Source organism: Dasypus novemcinctus, chromosome 12 (assembly GCF_030445035.2).
Source record: "Dasypus novemcinctus isolate mDasNov1 chromosome 12, mDasNov1.1.hap2, whole genome shotgun sequence".
In the NCBI taxonomy this organism is placed as follows: Eukaryota; Metazoa; Chordata; class Mammalia; order Cingulata; family Dasypodidae; genus Dasypus; species Dasypus novemcinctus.
Window position 1 is genome coordinate 36357311 of NC_080684.1, and position 16532 is coordinate 36373842.

General features: G+C 43.2%; 1 protein-coding gene across 6 annotated transcripts in view; it reads left to right on the plus strand.

The window, feature by feature from the left end:
• The window catches only part of LIMA1 (LIM domain and actin binding 1), a 103088-nt gene that overhangs the window by 25959 nt on the left and 60597 nt on the right, over window positions 1-16532 (plus strand). For 3 of the 6 annotated variants that reach the window (XM_071218899.1, XM_004453653.4, XM_058308251.2), the window contains exons 2-3: window positions 2736-2867; window positions 4646-4787. Coding sequence is in view for 5 of the 6 variants with exons in the window: in XM_004453653.4 (XP_004453710.2) it covers window positions 2849-2867; window positions 4646-4787 (161 nt within the window). In the remaining variant the exon portion in view is untranslated. The remainder of the gene's footprint in view (window positions 1-2735; window positions 2868-4645; window positions 4788-16532) is intronic. The other 3 variants (XM_004453655.5, XM_004453654.5, XM_058308252.2) reach the window with 1 other exon arrangement.

Sequence of the window (16532 nt, forward strand, 5' to 3'; positions counted from 1 at the left end):
TTCCTTCCAGGAGTCTGATTCTTAACCTTAGCCTTGAATTTTTAGCTTCCAGTTGTATCTGTGTCACTTGGATTTTTCTTGCTGACGTACGTCTTAACATGTGCAAAATAAAACATGTCCTTCTCCTTCCTATCTTAACTCTCCCTGGTAATGGCATCAACAACATCCTCATCATTGAGGCTGATGACACCAGCTCTGATTCCTTCTGTTACCCTAAGTCCGTTTTATTCTAAGAACTTTCAGTTCTCTCACCTTACTTCATCTTTCGGTTCCCACCACTTCTACCTTAATTTGAACCAGGCTTACTGCTCACTTTGGACAGCTTTTTTAAAATATTTTTAAATTTTTTTATTGTCTTTTTTAAAAAAGATACATAGATCACACACAAAATGTTACATTAAAAAATGTAAGAGGGAAGCGGACGTGGCTCAAGTGATAGAGAGTCCGTCTACCATATGGAGGGTCCAGGATTCGATCCCCAGGGCCTCCTGACCCATGTGGAGCTGGCCCACATGCAGTGCTGCCGCATGCAAGGAGTGCCATGCCATGCAGGGGCGCCCCCGTGTAGGAGCCCCACGTGCAAGGAGTGTACCCACAAGGAGAGCCACCCACGTGAAAAAAGCACAACCCATGCAGGAGTGGCACTGCACACACGGAGAGCTGATGCAGCAAGATGATGCAACGAAAAAGAGATGCAGTTTCCCAGTTCCACTGGATAATGCAAGTGGACGCAGAAGAACACACAGTGAGTGGACACAGAGAGCAGACAACGGGGGAAGGGAGAGAAATAAATAAAATAAATCTTTTTTAAAAAAATGTGTGTGTGTGTATATATATATATATATATATGTGTATATATATATATATATATATATATATAAAAGAGGTTCCCATATACCCCACTCCCCACCCATCACTTGGAAAGTTTTAAGAGCTGCCTGAGGGAAGCGGATGTGCCTCAAGCGATTCTACCAGATAGGAAGTCGAGGGTTTGATACCTGGGGCCTCCTGGTAAAGGCAAGCTAGCCTGAGTGGAGAACTGGCCCACCTAGAGTGCTGGCCCAAGCATGAGTGCTTGCACAGCAAGAAGGCGCAACAAAAAGAGACGTAGAGGAGGGACAATAAAGAGACACAGCAGACCAGGGACCTGAGGTAGTGCAAAATAATGAGCACTTCTCTCCCCTTCTGGAAGGTCCTAGGAGCTGCCTAATGAGAATACAAGCAGACACAGAAGAATACCCAGGAAATGGACACAGAGCAGACAGCAGGGAGGTGGGGGAGGCCTGGGGGGGGGGGGGGGAGGGAATAAACAAATCTTTAAAAAAAAAACATCTGCTTAACTAGCTATTCTGACTCCAGTCTTTTCCCCTCTTAACAAATTACACACCACTGCAGAATAAACTTTAATTATTTATTTTTAAATGACTTCACTATTTTTTTTTTTAGATTTACTTTTTTAATTTATTTCTCTCCCCTTTTCCCCCGCCCCCCAGTTGTTCTACCCTCATCAGCGGCACGGGAATCTGTGTTTCTGTTTGTTGTGTCATCTTGCTGCGTCAGCTCTCCGTGTGTGCGGCGCCATTCCTGGGCAGGCTGCACTTTCCTTCGCACTGGGCGGCTCTCCTTACTGAACACGCTCCTTGCGCGCGGGGCTCCCCTATGCAGGGGACACCCCTGTGTGGCAGGGCAGTCCTTGTGGGCATCAACACTGCGCATGGGCCAGCTCCACACGGGTCAAGGAGGCCCGGGGTTTGAACCGCGGACCTCCCATGTGGTAGACGGACGCCCTAACCACTGGGCCAAAGTCCGTTTCCCCAGAATAAACTTTAAAACACTGCTCTAGCCATTCTTATTTCAGAAACTTTTTGTCTTCTACCACACAGGATGTGGACAATTTACTACAGAACTCTTATCTTAAAGGTGTAGATTTTTAAATTTGCCAGGGAGGTCAAGGTTGCACAGGCACATTAAGACTAGACTTCATCTCTGCTCACTCACAGGTCAGTTCTTTCCTTTATTGGAATATGACGTGGTTTTCAAGGCTCTTCCCAGTCTGGCCCCATTCTGCCTTTCACTTTTTTATCTTCACCTTCTCTTGCACACTAGAGTCTAACTCCATTGAGCTATCCTATCCTATTTCAACTGTCTAACAGTGCTAATGCTGCTTTCTCTGCCTGAGATGCACTTTCCTCTTCCTGCCCCCACTTGTTGAAATTCTGCCTGTTTTGTAAGTCCAAGTCAAATCCTGATATTTCTTCTCTTCCCTCCCACCAAGCCAGAAAATCAGGTCCCATGCTACTAAACCATCCATGCTCTCACCACTTTCTGCCTTGGGTTATATTTTATGTATTTGTTGGCAAGTCAACAGATTACGCACACCACTTGGACGGGGACCTCGCCCTACATCCTTTAGGAAGTAGGTGCTCAGTAATCTAGTACCAGAACCTATCAAATATCATGTACTGATTCTTACCTTTTTCTGTTTCATAGAGTTCTGATAACATTGCTAAAACACATACACACAACACAGCATGCTTCTGTGAAGAGCAGTGTGGTCAGGGTATGAGCTGTCTTATTCCTAGACTAGAAGATATGCTTACAGGAGCCTGTACCAAGGTGTTTTGGCTTTCCTTGGCTTCCTGGATGAGAGTAATCAAACCTTGGAATTAACTCTTTTTTTCTTTATCACAGTCAGTCCCTCAATTAATCAAATGTTTTTCCTTTTATATGAACAGATTTGAGAATATATCTTGCATGGTTTTTTCACCACTTTGATCCAGAATTGATCCCTGTAGAAGAACTGACAACATTTACACCCATACTTACATTGGAAGCATAATTGTACCAAATGATGTCTGAAAGTGTTGGTCAGTATTTCCTAAATTTGGCTTACACAGTCGCTGTTGTGGTTTTACAAAACTAAGTTTAGCTGTACTATTTGCTGCTTCCATGTCTTTTTCTTTTGCGGGAAAGGGCTGACAATGTTTGGTGGATCTGTCCTTTTTAAACTGGAAAGCAGAGAGGTAGATAGGTATATTATTTGGTACATTCAGTTTTATTTCAAAGAATCTACATAGAATTAAGGTTATTTTATTCATGAATAAGAGACAATATTTTTTACAAAACACTAACACTAACATTGACTGCTTACTTATTCTGCACAAGGGTCTTTTCTTATTTATTCCTCATAGTCCTCATAAGCATACTGTGAAGTAAATAGTAGTATCATGGATATGAAATCTAAGTTTTAGGGAAGGACACGGAGCTTTCGTGGTGGGGCAGCACTTGCGCTGGGGCTGGCCTCCGCTTCCGACACCTGGGATCCTCACCATCAGGGGTTACTACGCTGCCGTCCCACATGGGATTCAAACAAAGCAACAAAACTAGTATTCTTGTCAGAAAAGGCTTTAGTTGGAAGAACAAGTACTCCATATGGAAAAGTAGTGTGATCTTTTAGGGTTTCTCTCTCCCTTATTTGCCTCATAGGACTAAAATTTCAAAGAGCGAAGTGGCAGCCTGGGTGGCTTGATCAAGCACCTCGAGTGTTCTGATGTTGTCAGGGAGCTGGAAGCAATACTTGCTACATTCTACCAGATCAGTTATGCTCTGCGGTTGTCAAGAGAGCTGCGAGCAGAACTTTAATCTATATTTTTCACTCTTCAAATAAGGAAACTAATGACTCATTTCTAATCTCACTTATTCTGGACAAAGGTTGGAACTCCTTTGGTAATTACTGGAGAAAAAACAAACAATCCAGGTTAATGGGTAGAGACTAGTCGATGTAGAGGGTAATCAGGCTTTGTGTCTCTTTGACTTGAAGGGTTTATAGAAAAGATTTTAAATGTCAAAGCTTTATCCCCTGAATTTAAAATACATTATGCTTCCACCAATTGTTAAAAGGCTTTAAAATAATAAGAATTTTAAGAAGAGCCAATACTAATATATTAGATTTAAAATACTCTTAATAGTACTGAAGCGTACCCACTATTTTAAATATATTATCTCCTTTATTCCACAACAAACCCAACGGGGTAAGTATTATCCTCATTTTTCAGCTGAAGAAACAAACTGAAAAGATTACATAATGTGTTTGAGTTTACGATTTCAACCAAAGTCTGTCTGGCCTCAAAAGCCCTCCCTCTTTCTTTTACACCGTGCCGTGTCCCTAGCTCTCTCCCTAACACCGAGTGGTCAGTCCTGCAGAGTTTGCAGAGAGATGGCTGCCCAGAGGAACTTGTATGTAAGTAGGGCCTAATTTGACCCTAACTCTCCTGAGATGCTGAATGTGCCCTCCCTGGGGTGTAAGTCAGAAGAGGGGAGCATTTCACTCCAATGTGACTTTGGCACAGACTTAAGGTCAGGGAGAGGCCAGTCGATATTTGCACAGTAGAGTCAGTCACAGAACGATGAACCTGGAAGGGACTGTAGAGATCATCTAGTTTAACCTTCTCGTTTTACAGGAAGCTACAACTCAAAGATACTGAGTCATGTGACCAAAGCTGCACAGCGTTTGGGAGAACTGGGGGAGGATTGTGGTCTGCTCATCTAGGGCTCTCTCTCTCATTGAGACACCACAGTGTTTCCAGTTCTTAGATGCTGGGAGTTCTTTTCTGTGTCTGATCTTCTGACCTTCTTTATTGTGCAGGTATTTCACGATCTGTAGACAAGATGGAATCAACTCCATTTAACAGACGGCACTGGACTTCACTGTCATTGAGAGTAACTGCCAAAGAACTTTCTCTGGTTAACAAGAACAAGTCATCGACTATTGTAGAAATATTCTCCAAGTAAGTGCTGATCCTGGTCCAGAGGACCATCTGTCTTGACCAAACATTACCATCTGGCAGGAATATTGGCAAAGGAAGTACATGGTGTAAAATGTCTTTATTGAGCACCTCCTGGATTTTCAGCACCATACAAGGCACTGTGGAGAAGGAGGAGGATAATAATAATCAGAAGACACATTCTTTGTCCTTGAATTTTTGTTTAGTTGGAGAAAGAAAAAGTTACAAACACTAAAATAATTATAAAACACGTAATTATAAAGTAAAATGTCAGCAAGTCCAAAATGAATATGGGTGAGGACTGGATACAGAGTAGAAGAGGTGACTAATGGGCAGGAGCTTGTCAGGAACACTGTCTGGTTGAGATAAGCTTTAAGGCAAGCTTTGATGTGGTTGAAGGGAGTGTTAGGGATACTCTCTACCTGCACTGTCCAGTGTGATAGCCACTCTACATGGCTATGTAAAATTATTTTTTACTTTTTAATTTTATTTTTTAAAGACACTTAGATTATACAAATGTCATATAAAAAGTATACGGGGAAGCGGACTAGGCCCAATGGATAGGGCATCCGCCTACCACATGGGAGGTCCAGGGTTCAAACTCCGGGCCTCCTTGATCCGTGTGGAGCTGGCCCATGTGCAGTGCTGATACACGCAAGGAGTGCCGTGCCACGCAGGGGTGTCCCCCACATAGGGGAGCCCCATGCGCAAGGAAAGCACCACTTAAGGGAACCGCCCAGGGTGAAAGAACGTGCAGCCTGCCCAAGAATGGCGCTGCACACACAGAAAACTGACACAACAAGTGATGCAACAAAAAGAAACACAGATTCCCAGTGCCACTGATAAGGATAGAAGCAGTCACAGAAGAACACACAGCGAATGGACACAGAGAGCAGACAACTATAGGGGGAAAGGGAGAGAAATAAAAAAAATAAATAAATCTTAAAAAAAAAATTCCTGTATACCCCATTCCCCACACCTCCCACATATTCCCACATTAACAATATCCTTCCTTAGTGAGGTACAGTCATTGCAATTGATGAACACATTTTGAAGCATTGCCACTAAGTGTGGATTAAAGTTTACATTGTAGTTTACACTCTTATCTCCCACCTATTTTTTTAAAGATTTATTTTCATTTATTTCTCCCTACCCTCTCATTGTTTGCAATTGCTTTATCTGTTTGTCTTCCTTGTTTCTTTAGGAATCACAGGGAACTGAACCCGGGACCTCTGATGTGGGAGGGAGGTGTCTAATTGCTTAAGCCACCTCTACTCCCTATGTAAATTTTAATTAATTAAAGTTAAATAACATAAACTCAGTTCCTGAGCTCCAGGAGTCACATTTCAAGCACCCACTAGCTACATATAGCTAGTGGTTACCATATAGGACAACATAGAAACATTTCATCATTGCATAAAGCTCTGTTGGACAGTGCAAACTATGGCCTACTGGCTGCCTGTTTCAGTAAATAAAGGTTTGTTGGAACAGCCTTGCCCATTTGTGTATTGTCTGTGGCTGCCTTCCTGCCACACAGCAGAGCTGGATAGTTGTGACAGAGACTGTATTGTCCATAAAGCCTAAATTATTTACTCTGCAGTCCTTAAAGAAAAAGTTTTGCTGATCTCTTCTCTAGACTATAAGTTCTCTATATGAGGTCCACTTTTTTGCTTATTTTGTATCCGTAGTGTGCAGCATAGTGACTGGAATATTCTAGGCATTCAACAATTGTTAAAGGAATGGTATATGTAAATGATATCCGAGGGATGGCACACACATTGAGTGCACTCAAACAGAGATGCCATCCTGGGGAATATCGAGAGAGGAGCTATCTCAGCTTGCCACGGGGTTGCCAGGGCAAAGTACCAGAAATGGGTTGGCTTTTGTACTGGGAATTTATTTAGGGTAAAATCTTACAGTTACAAGGCATGAAATGTTGAAATCAAGGCATCAGCTGAGATGCTGTCTCAGGGTCCTGTCATGTGATGATGCAAGATGGCGGCTGCTCTCTGCCAAGGTCCCTCCTTTCCCCTCCAGACTCTGCCATCTCCTGGAGCTCAGCTGTGGGCAGCCAGCATAGGGCCTTTCTCTTACTGGGCTTCCTCTGTCTCACTTGCTCCGCTTTCTTCTCAAGATCAGTTGTGAACTATCAGGCATATGGCTTGTCTCCCCTTGAGCTTCTCCATGGGCCCAGGTCCTTGGGGATCCTTTTCTGTGCTTCCATGCTCTGCTGGTTCCAGATTCTGAGACCTTTCTCAGCCTCTCAGGGCTTCTCTGTTTTCCTGTAGTCCTCTCTTTCACATGGCAGCATCAACATAATACGGCAGCTTCCTTTTCCTCTGTGTAGTTTGTATCAGTCACAGCAAGAGGGCGGAGACTCAACCTGAATCACACCTCACTGATGTAGTCCAGTTGAAAGGGTCTCACACCCACAGGGATGGATTCATTCAAAAACATAATCTCTTTCTTTTTGGGATTCATGAAAGAACTTCCACTATCACAGGAGCATAGGGTGATTGCTGGATTTACCTCATTAGTAGAGTTTGTTAATTAATGGGGAGCTACTGCTTCAAATGAAAATTTGAAGAAAGTGATTCTGGCAACTCCAAGGTGGATTAGTGCGACAGAGTCTGATAGATACCTATAGGAGGTTTCTCAAATCTACAGTGTTGCCTTTTCTCCAGTAACTAATTCACTGAGCATCTGCTATGTGGAAAATACTTCACTCCCAAACCCTCAACCTTGGTTATTGCTCAGTGTGTATTGGAGGTGGGGCTGAGGCTGCAGAACCCTTCTACATTATACATTTCACATTGTCGTAATTTTATGTCAAACATGCATTATTCTTAAGAAAAAAGAAAATTAATAAAGACATTTCCGAGAAAAGGGGTGGATAGATGGAAAGCAATCAAGGCTTAATCCCTGACCTCAAGGAATTTAACAGTATAGGTTAGGTTCCCCAATTTCCCTGATCTTAAAAGTCAGCTGGGGTACTTGTTAATAATATGGTGCTCCAGCTGTCTATCGCTACGTGAAAAACCATCTCCAAAATTTAGTGCATATATTTTGCCTTTGAATCTCCAGTTTGGTCAGTGCTTAATGGGGAAAGCTTGTCTCTGCTCACTCAGCATCAGAAACTGGGGGCCACGGTCCTCTAGAGGCTCACTTGCTCACAGATACGACAATTGGTTCTGGCCACCATCCATGGTCTCAGCTGGGGTCATGGCTCCAGCACCCATTCAGGGCCTTTCCCTGTGGATGCCTGGTTTCCTCGCAGCATAGTGGCTGGCTTCCAAGAAGAGCATGAAGGAAAGAGGGAGGAAGGAAGGGAGAGAGAGAGGGTGGATGGAGTCAGAAGTTGTATTTCCTTTTATGACCTAGCCTTGTAAGTCACATGGAATTACTTTTCTGTTATATTCTCTTCATTAGAAGCAAGTCACGATTGCTAGCTTATATTCAGGGGGGAGGGGAATTTGTTAAAGATTTTGTGGACATGTTTTAAAATCAACTTATAGAGCTTCCCAGGCCCCTCCCCTAAAGATTCTGATTAGATATGTCTGTGATGGGGCTTAGGAATTTGTGGTTTTAGCAAGTGTCCTGGATGATTTTTACCTTCAGGGAAGTTTAATAAGCAACCGGTAGTGAAGGAGAAGACTGGTAAGTTTGAACATAAAACAGAATAAATAAGGGGAAGTGGATGTGGCTCAAGCAATTGAGCTCCCACTTTCTACATGGGAGGTCCCTGGTTCAGTTCCTGATGCCTCCTAAAGAAGACAGTGAGCTGGCACGACAGGCAGGCATGGCAAGCTGACACCACAAGATGAAGCAACAAGAAATACAAGAAGAAAAACGTAATGAGAGCACAAAAAAGCAGAGAATTGGGTTGGCTCAAGCAACTAGGCACCTCCCTCCCACACGGGAGGTCCTGGGTTCAGTTCCCAGTGCCTCCTAAAGAAACAAGGAAAATGAATAGACACAGCAAGTGCAAACAACGAGGGGGTGGGGAAAAATAAATAAAATAAAAATCTTTAAAAAAAAAACAAATAAGGTTTATGATAGGAAGTTCAAGTGAAGGATTATGGAAGCTGAACATGAATAAAGGGACTAGGAAAGCAAGCAGTGTGGCATGGAGAAATACAGGAGAAATACATGGAGAAATACAGGAGAAATACATGGAGAAATACAAATGATACAGCTCATTTGGGGCCACATGGTGCTATGCTATGTTTAAAGGATTTAAACAATGGAAGCAATTGAAGCTCTTCATGCAGGGAAGTGGACATGACTAGACTTGTATTTTAGAAGATGCTCTGGTAACAGTGCACAAGATAGATTGGAAAGATAAGAAATTGATATCGTGGAGAATAATTATGAGGCTCTCTTGGGAGCCCAAGTGAAAGCCATTGAGGGTGGGGGCTGCTGGAGTGGAAAGCAGGGGAAGGATTTGAGACAGTGCTGAGATATGATTAATAGGACTTGGAAACTCCCTGTTCTTTTACAGAGAAACTTATCCACATTCTTACCCTTTTCACCCTTCCTACCCCCAATTCCCTTTGACTGCATTCAGCTTTTCCCATAACATACATTCTCCCTGTGTAGCAGCTCCCTGCCCTTTTGCAATATTCTGGCACCAGAAGTCAGAGTTGTTACTCTTCTACACCTCCACTATTATTTCCTGTCCATGTGTTTCGTGCCTTGTTCTGAAGTTCTAAACCCATGCTTTGAGTGTCTCGCCGTCTAACTCTGCCACACTCTTCTCGTTCCCCTCTTCATTGCAGTGGTGTGTCAGCCTCCTGACCAGGTCCCTGCCTTCACTGGGGATTCTGGGACATGGCTTCAAGCCCTCCTCTCCTCCAGCTTCATTTTCTTTTCTGTGTTTCTCAGCGGGGAGCCATTGGCATTTTGGGTGAGGCATATCTTCCTTGTGCTGTAGTCATTGAGACGTGTCATTGAGACAATCAGAAAAGAAAAATAGGCCGTGGAGAAAACCCAACCAACAAGATTCCCACATATTTCCAAATGTCCCCTGGGGCCTATCATGCTCCTAGTAAAGAATCACTGGTCCACATAAATGACCTGCTAATACTTTGAGCTCGTGTTTGTTGATCTTCCCTTCTTTTTTTAGCCTGTCTTTTGTCTCCCATGCCACTGCCTCCAGCCCTAACCTTATCATCACCCAGATTCCATCTCTGAAATTGTACGTTTGGAAAACCTATGCTCTGAGTAGAGCCTCCTGTTCTTCCACCTGTCCCACTCTCTTACTCCCACTAACCCTGCTCTTTGATGTCACCAGGACACCCAGGACCTGGATGGCAGTTCACTTCATTCTCTGCCTAACTCAAATCACTTCAGTGGAACTCTCACCCCTTCCTCCTCCTTTTTCACGCTCTTATTCTGTCATTGTCCAGTGCAGCCTGTTCTCAAGCTAGAGGATTTGATGGCCATTAGGAAAAGGGTAAGAGCTATTCTTTTTAGGAGACCTCTAAATCTTGCAAAAATACAAGGGGACCTCAGAGGTCATCTTCTCATAGTATCGTGGGTTGACTGTCTTTTCTCCTTGAAGTTATAAGGGCAAATGGCTGTTATGCAGAACTGTAAATCTTGAACCTATTAATTAGAATCAGTGTACTAGGTACAATGTGAAACACTCAGTATATATTATTTCTACTCCTAACAAAAGCTCAGAAGAGAAGGGGGCATCATTCCTTTTTTATAATTGAGAAAACTGAGTATAGAGAATAACCTGTCTGAGTTAATGTTTTTGTTTGTTCTGGTCTAGTATTTTTCTTCTGATGCATCTATTTCAACATTTTGAACTGGTTTTTGAAAGACAAATAAGATGTTTCTTGGTAGACTGGGCTGCCTGATGGAAGAAAGTCCAGAGGAAGGAGAAAAACGAGAGAGAGATACGGAAGTGAGACTGGGGCATAATGTGTACTTAAGACATTGAAAACTAAAGAATTGGCCTGGGTTTCTTCTCCAGGTTTCATACTTACTGGGCACACGTTGCTATTATTGCGTTAGGTTTTTAGGGTTCACTCACTGAAGGAAACTAGAGCAAATTGCTGGACTTTTGTACCAAGCATATACTAATTTTTGTTTCTAACACCTAGTGACTTGATTTTCTCTTACTTTGAAAGGCTCTCTGGTATGAGGTTAGGAATTAGTAAGTCCTTTACAAACCTAATTAAAAGACTGTAGGGAAACTTAGAAGATTTCTGATCAGAGACTAATATAAAAGTGGTTTTGAGGTAGTTTAATTTGGCAGTTGTTTGCAGGATTTGGTACAGGAATTGAACCCGGGACCTCATATGTGAGAAACAGGTGCTCAACTACTTAACTACACCTGCTCCCAAAAGGTTGTCATGAAGAGGTCTGTAACTTTATGTTTGTTTTTAGGAGGTACTGGGGATTGAACCCAAGACCTTGTATATGGGAAGCAGGCACTCAAGCACTGAGCTACATCTATTCCCTATTTTCTAATTTTAACTATGTATTTTAAATTTATATGTACAAAAAAGTAATTTTTCTAGCATTAGAGCCTATGCCTCATGGGTATTTTATAGTTCCAGTCTTCTTTTGGCTTTTAAAGTATTAAATTTGAGGTGAAGAACATTCCACAGTGGGTTAATTTGAATAGTTACCTTTGGTTTTGCTCCCCACTGACTTCAGTATAACTTGATCCTTTACTTAATAAAATTTGGCTCATTAAGTGGAATTTAGTCTCTTTGCAGAAAGTTCCTCTTTGATTCCTATATCTTTGGAATTAAGGGAATCTAGTAGTTTTCAGACTATGTTAGTTGAGGTCTTCCGAGGAACCTCAGGAGCCAGTTCTGGGAAGGGAAGGTTTGAAGGATGAGCCTGGTGCCTTCCACCCCAGCTTCTACCAGAGGAGTCCTGCTTGTGATCCCTTTTCTATATTAGGCTCTGAATAAGATATTTGGAAAGAGCATTCTGCAGGTAAAAGTTTGAAAGCCACTGATACGGCGAATCTTCATCCCCTTCTTCATGCCCACATCCCACGATAAGGAACGTGATGTCCAGCAGTCACGGCTGCAGATCACACACCGGCTAGTGGCAGAGCTGGGTAACCCAGCACCCAGATGCCTCAGGCCTTCTATTCTTGTCCTCTCCTCCCTACTCTTATTATAACTTTACCCCTTCAGTAGTCCCAAGAAAGAAGAGGGTTCGTGTTTAGTTTTCTGTGACTGTTCTTCCTCTCTTAAGAAAAAAAAGACCTTCGTCTCTTCCTAGTTAACTTCCTCTTTTTTTTAACTTCTCTGTAACTTTTTCGTGGTGAAATTGTTCCAGAAGGAAATATATTGCCTAAACCTTGGGAGTTGCCGTTTTCTCTTTTTTTTGGCTCTGTGTTGCCTTTGCTCTGTTTGAGGGCAAGAGTCATGGCTCAGGAACTCTGTTTTCTGGCCTCAGAAAAGTTTGAGACATTGTTATTGCTCCCCAGATAATTCTAGCATCCTCCCTCAGCTGCCTGTCTCACCCCTAAGCATTAGTGGGCAGTTGCAAGGTTAAGTCCTGTACATGAGGAAAAGGAGGCTGAAAAACGGAAAATCTGGGAAGGGAGAGTGATACTTGGGAAGAGGGATGCGATTTTAATTGAAGAAACTCCATTGCACATACTGTTTTCCCTCACATTTGGATCTTCAGAATGCCCCCTTTAACTCTCTATCAGTGACCTTTACATTTGGTGTCAGAATAATGCTAGTTGCTCTAAGTGCTTTGAGGCTTGAATCCTGGTTTAATGTTGAATTCACAAGTATTGAGCGTCAGAGTCTCCTCTTAAAATTCTGAGAGTACAAAATGTACTCCAATTCCAAGAGCCTGTCATAGAAGAAAGCAGTGATATAGAGCCTTCTCTCTGTTTATCTACTTTTTAGTAAGTACCTCATTACAAATAAAGGGTGAGGATATTTGAGTGGGAGTTTCAAAATACAGGTCAAGACAGGCATTGGTGTATAAACCTGTATCTTCAGATACCTTGTTATTAAAAAGACAGGACTGAAAATGAAAGCTGTTTTTTTTTTTTGGTTTTGTTTTTTTTTAATCTATTTCTGTTAAGACAATAAAGGAAGGGAACCTCTGGGCTTATTTACCCAAAGAACCACAGTGTAAATACCTTGCCTTGGAGAAAAATTGACTAAATACAAACCCATCTGCTGATTGGCTCTAGCTTTCATATATTGTACTATTGCTGTAATATACTGTAGATGATTATCCAAGGAATGTGGTAATATACAGGTTCAAGGTCAGTTCTTAGTTCCTTTCTTTTTAAAAAAATTTTTTTAAAGATTTATTTATTTTCCCCACCCACTCATTGTTTGCACTTGCTGTGTCCCTTTGTCTTCCTTTTTCCTTAGAAAAAATTGGGAACCAAACCCAGGACCTCCGATGTGGGAGGGAGACGCTTACTTGCTTGAGCCACCTCTGCTCCCTGCTTTGTTGTGTCTTTTATTAAGTTTTCCTCGGGGAAGTGGACTTGGCCCAGTGGATAGGGCATCCATGTACCACATGGGAGGTCCGTGGTTCAAACCCCAGGCCTCCTTGACCCATGTGGAGCTGGCCCATTCGCAGTGCTGATGCGCATAAGGAGTGCCCTGCACGCAGGGGTGTTCCTCACATAGGGGAGCCCCACGCGCAAGGAGTGCGCCCCGTAAGGAGAGCCACCCAGCGCGAAAGAAAGTGCAGCCTGCCCAGGAATGGCGCCGCACACAGGGAGAACTGACACAGCAAGATGACACAACAAAAAGAAACACAGATTCCCGTGCCACTAACAACAACAGAAGCAGACAAAGAAGACCCAGCAAACAGACACAGAGAACAGACAAGCGGGGCGAGGGGGGGAAGAGAAATAAATAAATAAACAAATCTTTAACAAAAAAAAAAAGTTTTCCTCATGTCTCTTGTTGCATCATCTTGTTGCATCAGCTCTCACCATGCCTGCCCATCATGCCAGCTCGCTGTCTTCTATAGGAGGCACCAGGAACCAAACCAGGCATTTCCCATGTGGTGGGCTGGAGCCCAATTGCTTAAGTCACATCCACTTCCCCCAAATTTCTCTCTAGATGTAATTCACTATGTTTTTGTATTCCTACTTTAAATAATCTCTCATATAGATATATTTTAAAATGTATGTACAAGGACATTCATCAAATTGCTATTTGAAATAGTAAAGAACTAGAAGCAATCCAGATGTCCAACAAGAGGAGTATGGGTGAATTAATCATATTTATAATAGATGAGGATTGCCAGGGCTACCAAAGACTTCTGTGTTGCTAGATCCCGGGGATGCTTCTTACTTAGCCTTTATCTTATATGCCCTTGCACTACTTCTTCCTTTCCCAGTTTCTTATATCTCTTCTTCTTCTACAGACTTCCAAATATTATTAGAGTCACCAGAGCTGAATTCTGGGCCTCTTCTTTTTCTTTTTTTTTTTTTTAAAGATTTATTTATTTATTTAATTCCCCCCCCCCTCCCCTGGTTGTCTGTTCTTGGTGTCTATTTGCTGCGTCTTATTTCTTTGTCCGCTTCTGTTGTCGTCAGCGGCACGGGAAGTGTGGGCGGCGCCATTCCTGGGCAGGCTGCTCTTTCTTTTCACGCTGGGCGGCTTTCCTCACAGGCGCACTCCTTGCGTGTGGGGCTCCCCCACGCGGGGGACACCCTTGCGTGGCACGGCACTCCTTGCACGCATCAGCACTGCGCATGGCCAGCTCCACACGGGTCAAGGAGGCCCGGGGTTTGAACCGCGGATCTCCCATATGGTAGACGGACGCCCTAATCACTGGGCCAAAGTCCGTTTCCCATGGGCCTCTTCTTGTACTACACTCTCTTTGTAGATGGTATTATCTTCTCTCCTGGCCTTAATACCATATATGGACAGACAAGTCCTAAATTTACGTTACTAGCTCAGACCTCCCTTTTGAGCTTGAGATGCATGTGTCTAATCACTGCCACTACCAAATGGATGTTTTCGTTAATGTGGCTTACACTGAACTCTTGATCTTCCCCCTCCCCAAGTTTGCTCCTTCTTCAGAATTTCCCCTCCTAGTAAACAGTACTTCCAGCCACTCATGTGGGAGATTATCCTTGACTTCTCACCTTTCCCTTCCTTACCAATCTTTATAGTTCTACCTCTGAAATGTATCTCAAATCCATTCACTTTTATCTTCAATGCCATTACTTTAGCCCAAGCCAGCATCAGCTCTCACCAGAGCTGCCATTATTCTCAGCCCCCTGCTGTCCATCCTCCGCTCAACATCCACAGTGGTCCTTTCAAAACATGAATTGGGGAAATGGATGTGGCTCAGGCAGTTGGGCTCCCTTCTACCATATGGGAGGTCCCGGGTTCAATGCCCAGGGCCCCCTGGTGAAGGCAAGCTGGCCCGAGTGGCGAGCTGGCCCACGTAGACTTGCTGGCCCATGTGGGAGTGCCACCCCACATGGGAGTGTAGCCCCACGCAGGAGTGCCGTCCCGCACAGGAGTGCCGGCTGATGCAGACAGCTAGCGCAGCAAGGTGACGCAACAAGAGATACACAGAGGAGAGGCAATAAGAAACACAGCAGAACAGGGAGCTGAGGTGGCATAAGAGAATGATCACCTCTCTCCCACTCCTGAAGGTCCCAGGATCAGAGAATACAGGTGGACACAGAAGAACACATAGTGAATGGACACAGAGAACAGACAACGGGGGGGGAGGGGGAGAATAAATAAAATCTTTAAAAAAAATTTTTTTTAATTAAAAAACACATAAATTGTGGGGAGCAGGTGTAGCTCAGTGGCTGAGCACCTGCTTCCCAAGTACAAGGTCAAAAAAAAAAAAAAGGAATTGCATCATATCACTCAAAAGCCTTCAATGATCACACATTTTTCCTAGGAGTAAATTAAAAACCTCAGCATGTCCTATAAAACCCTGCCTGATCTCTGGCCCCTGCCTCCCAGCCTCATCTCCCTCCTTCTCCCTTTCTCAGTGTGCGTGAGCCACACTGGAGTTCTTTGTGTACTTTATACACGAGATACTTTCTTGCCCTGGGGCTTTTCCTTTGCTGTTTGCCTGGAATGCTTTTCTCCCTTTTCTTTTCTTTTTTCTTTCCTTTTTTTTTTTTTTTTAAGGTACTGGTGGCCAAGGATAAGCCAGAGCTCAACTACTGAGCCACATCAGCTCCCTTGAGTTGGTTTTTTGTTGGTTTCTTTAGCCTGTTGTTGGTTTTTGTTTTTTTTTTTTAGGAGGCTCTGGGCACCAAACCAGACCAAGCAGATGCTCAACCACTTAAGCCACATCTGCTCCCCATTCCTCCCTCTTTTTTGCCTGACTCCTGGTCCAACTTCAGATCTCAGCCTAAAGGTCACTTCCTAACCCCACTCCCTTCTAAATTTGATTCCCTTGTACCTATTTAATAATACTCTGTTCTTCTTCAGATGACTGCCTACCTACCCGCTACATCTCTATCATCTGTCTATCTCTCTATCTCTTTGTTCAGTTTAATGTCTAAGCTGTAAATTTGCTAGCAGCAGGAACAATGCCTCTTTTGGTTATTTCTTTCACTACTTTCTTTCCAGGGCTTGGACTATAGTAGACACCAATAGTTATTTCCTGAATGAAAACTTGAGCTATTCTAACGTGGAGAAAGGGAGCTATAGAATAGTTTGTAAATGCAATGCCACTTTTGTTATTTAAAAACATTTGCACTAATTCTTTGTAGGAGAAATGTTTTCATACACACAGAAAAATTTC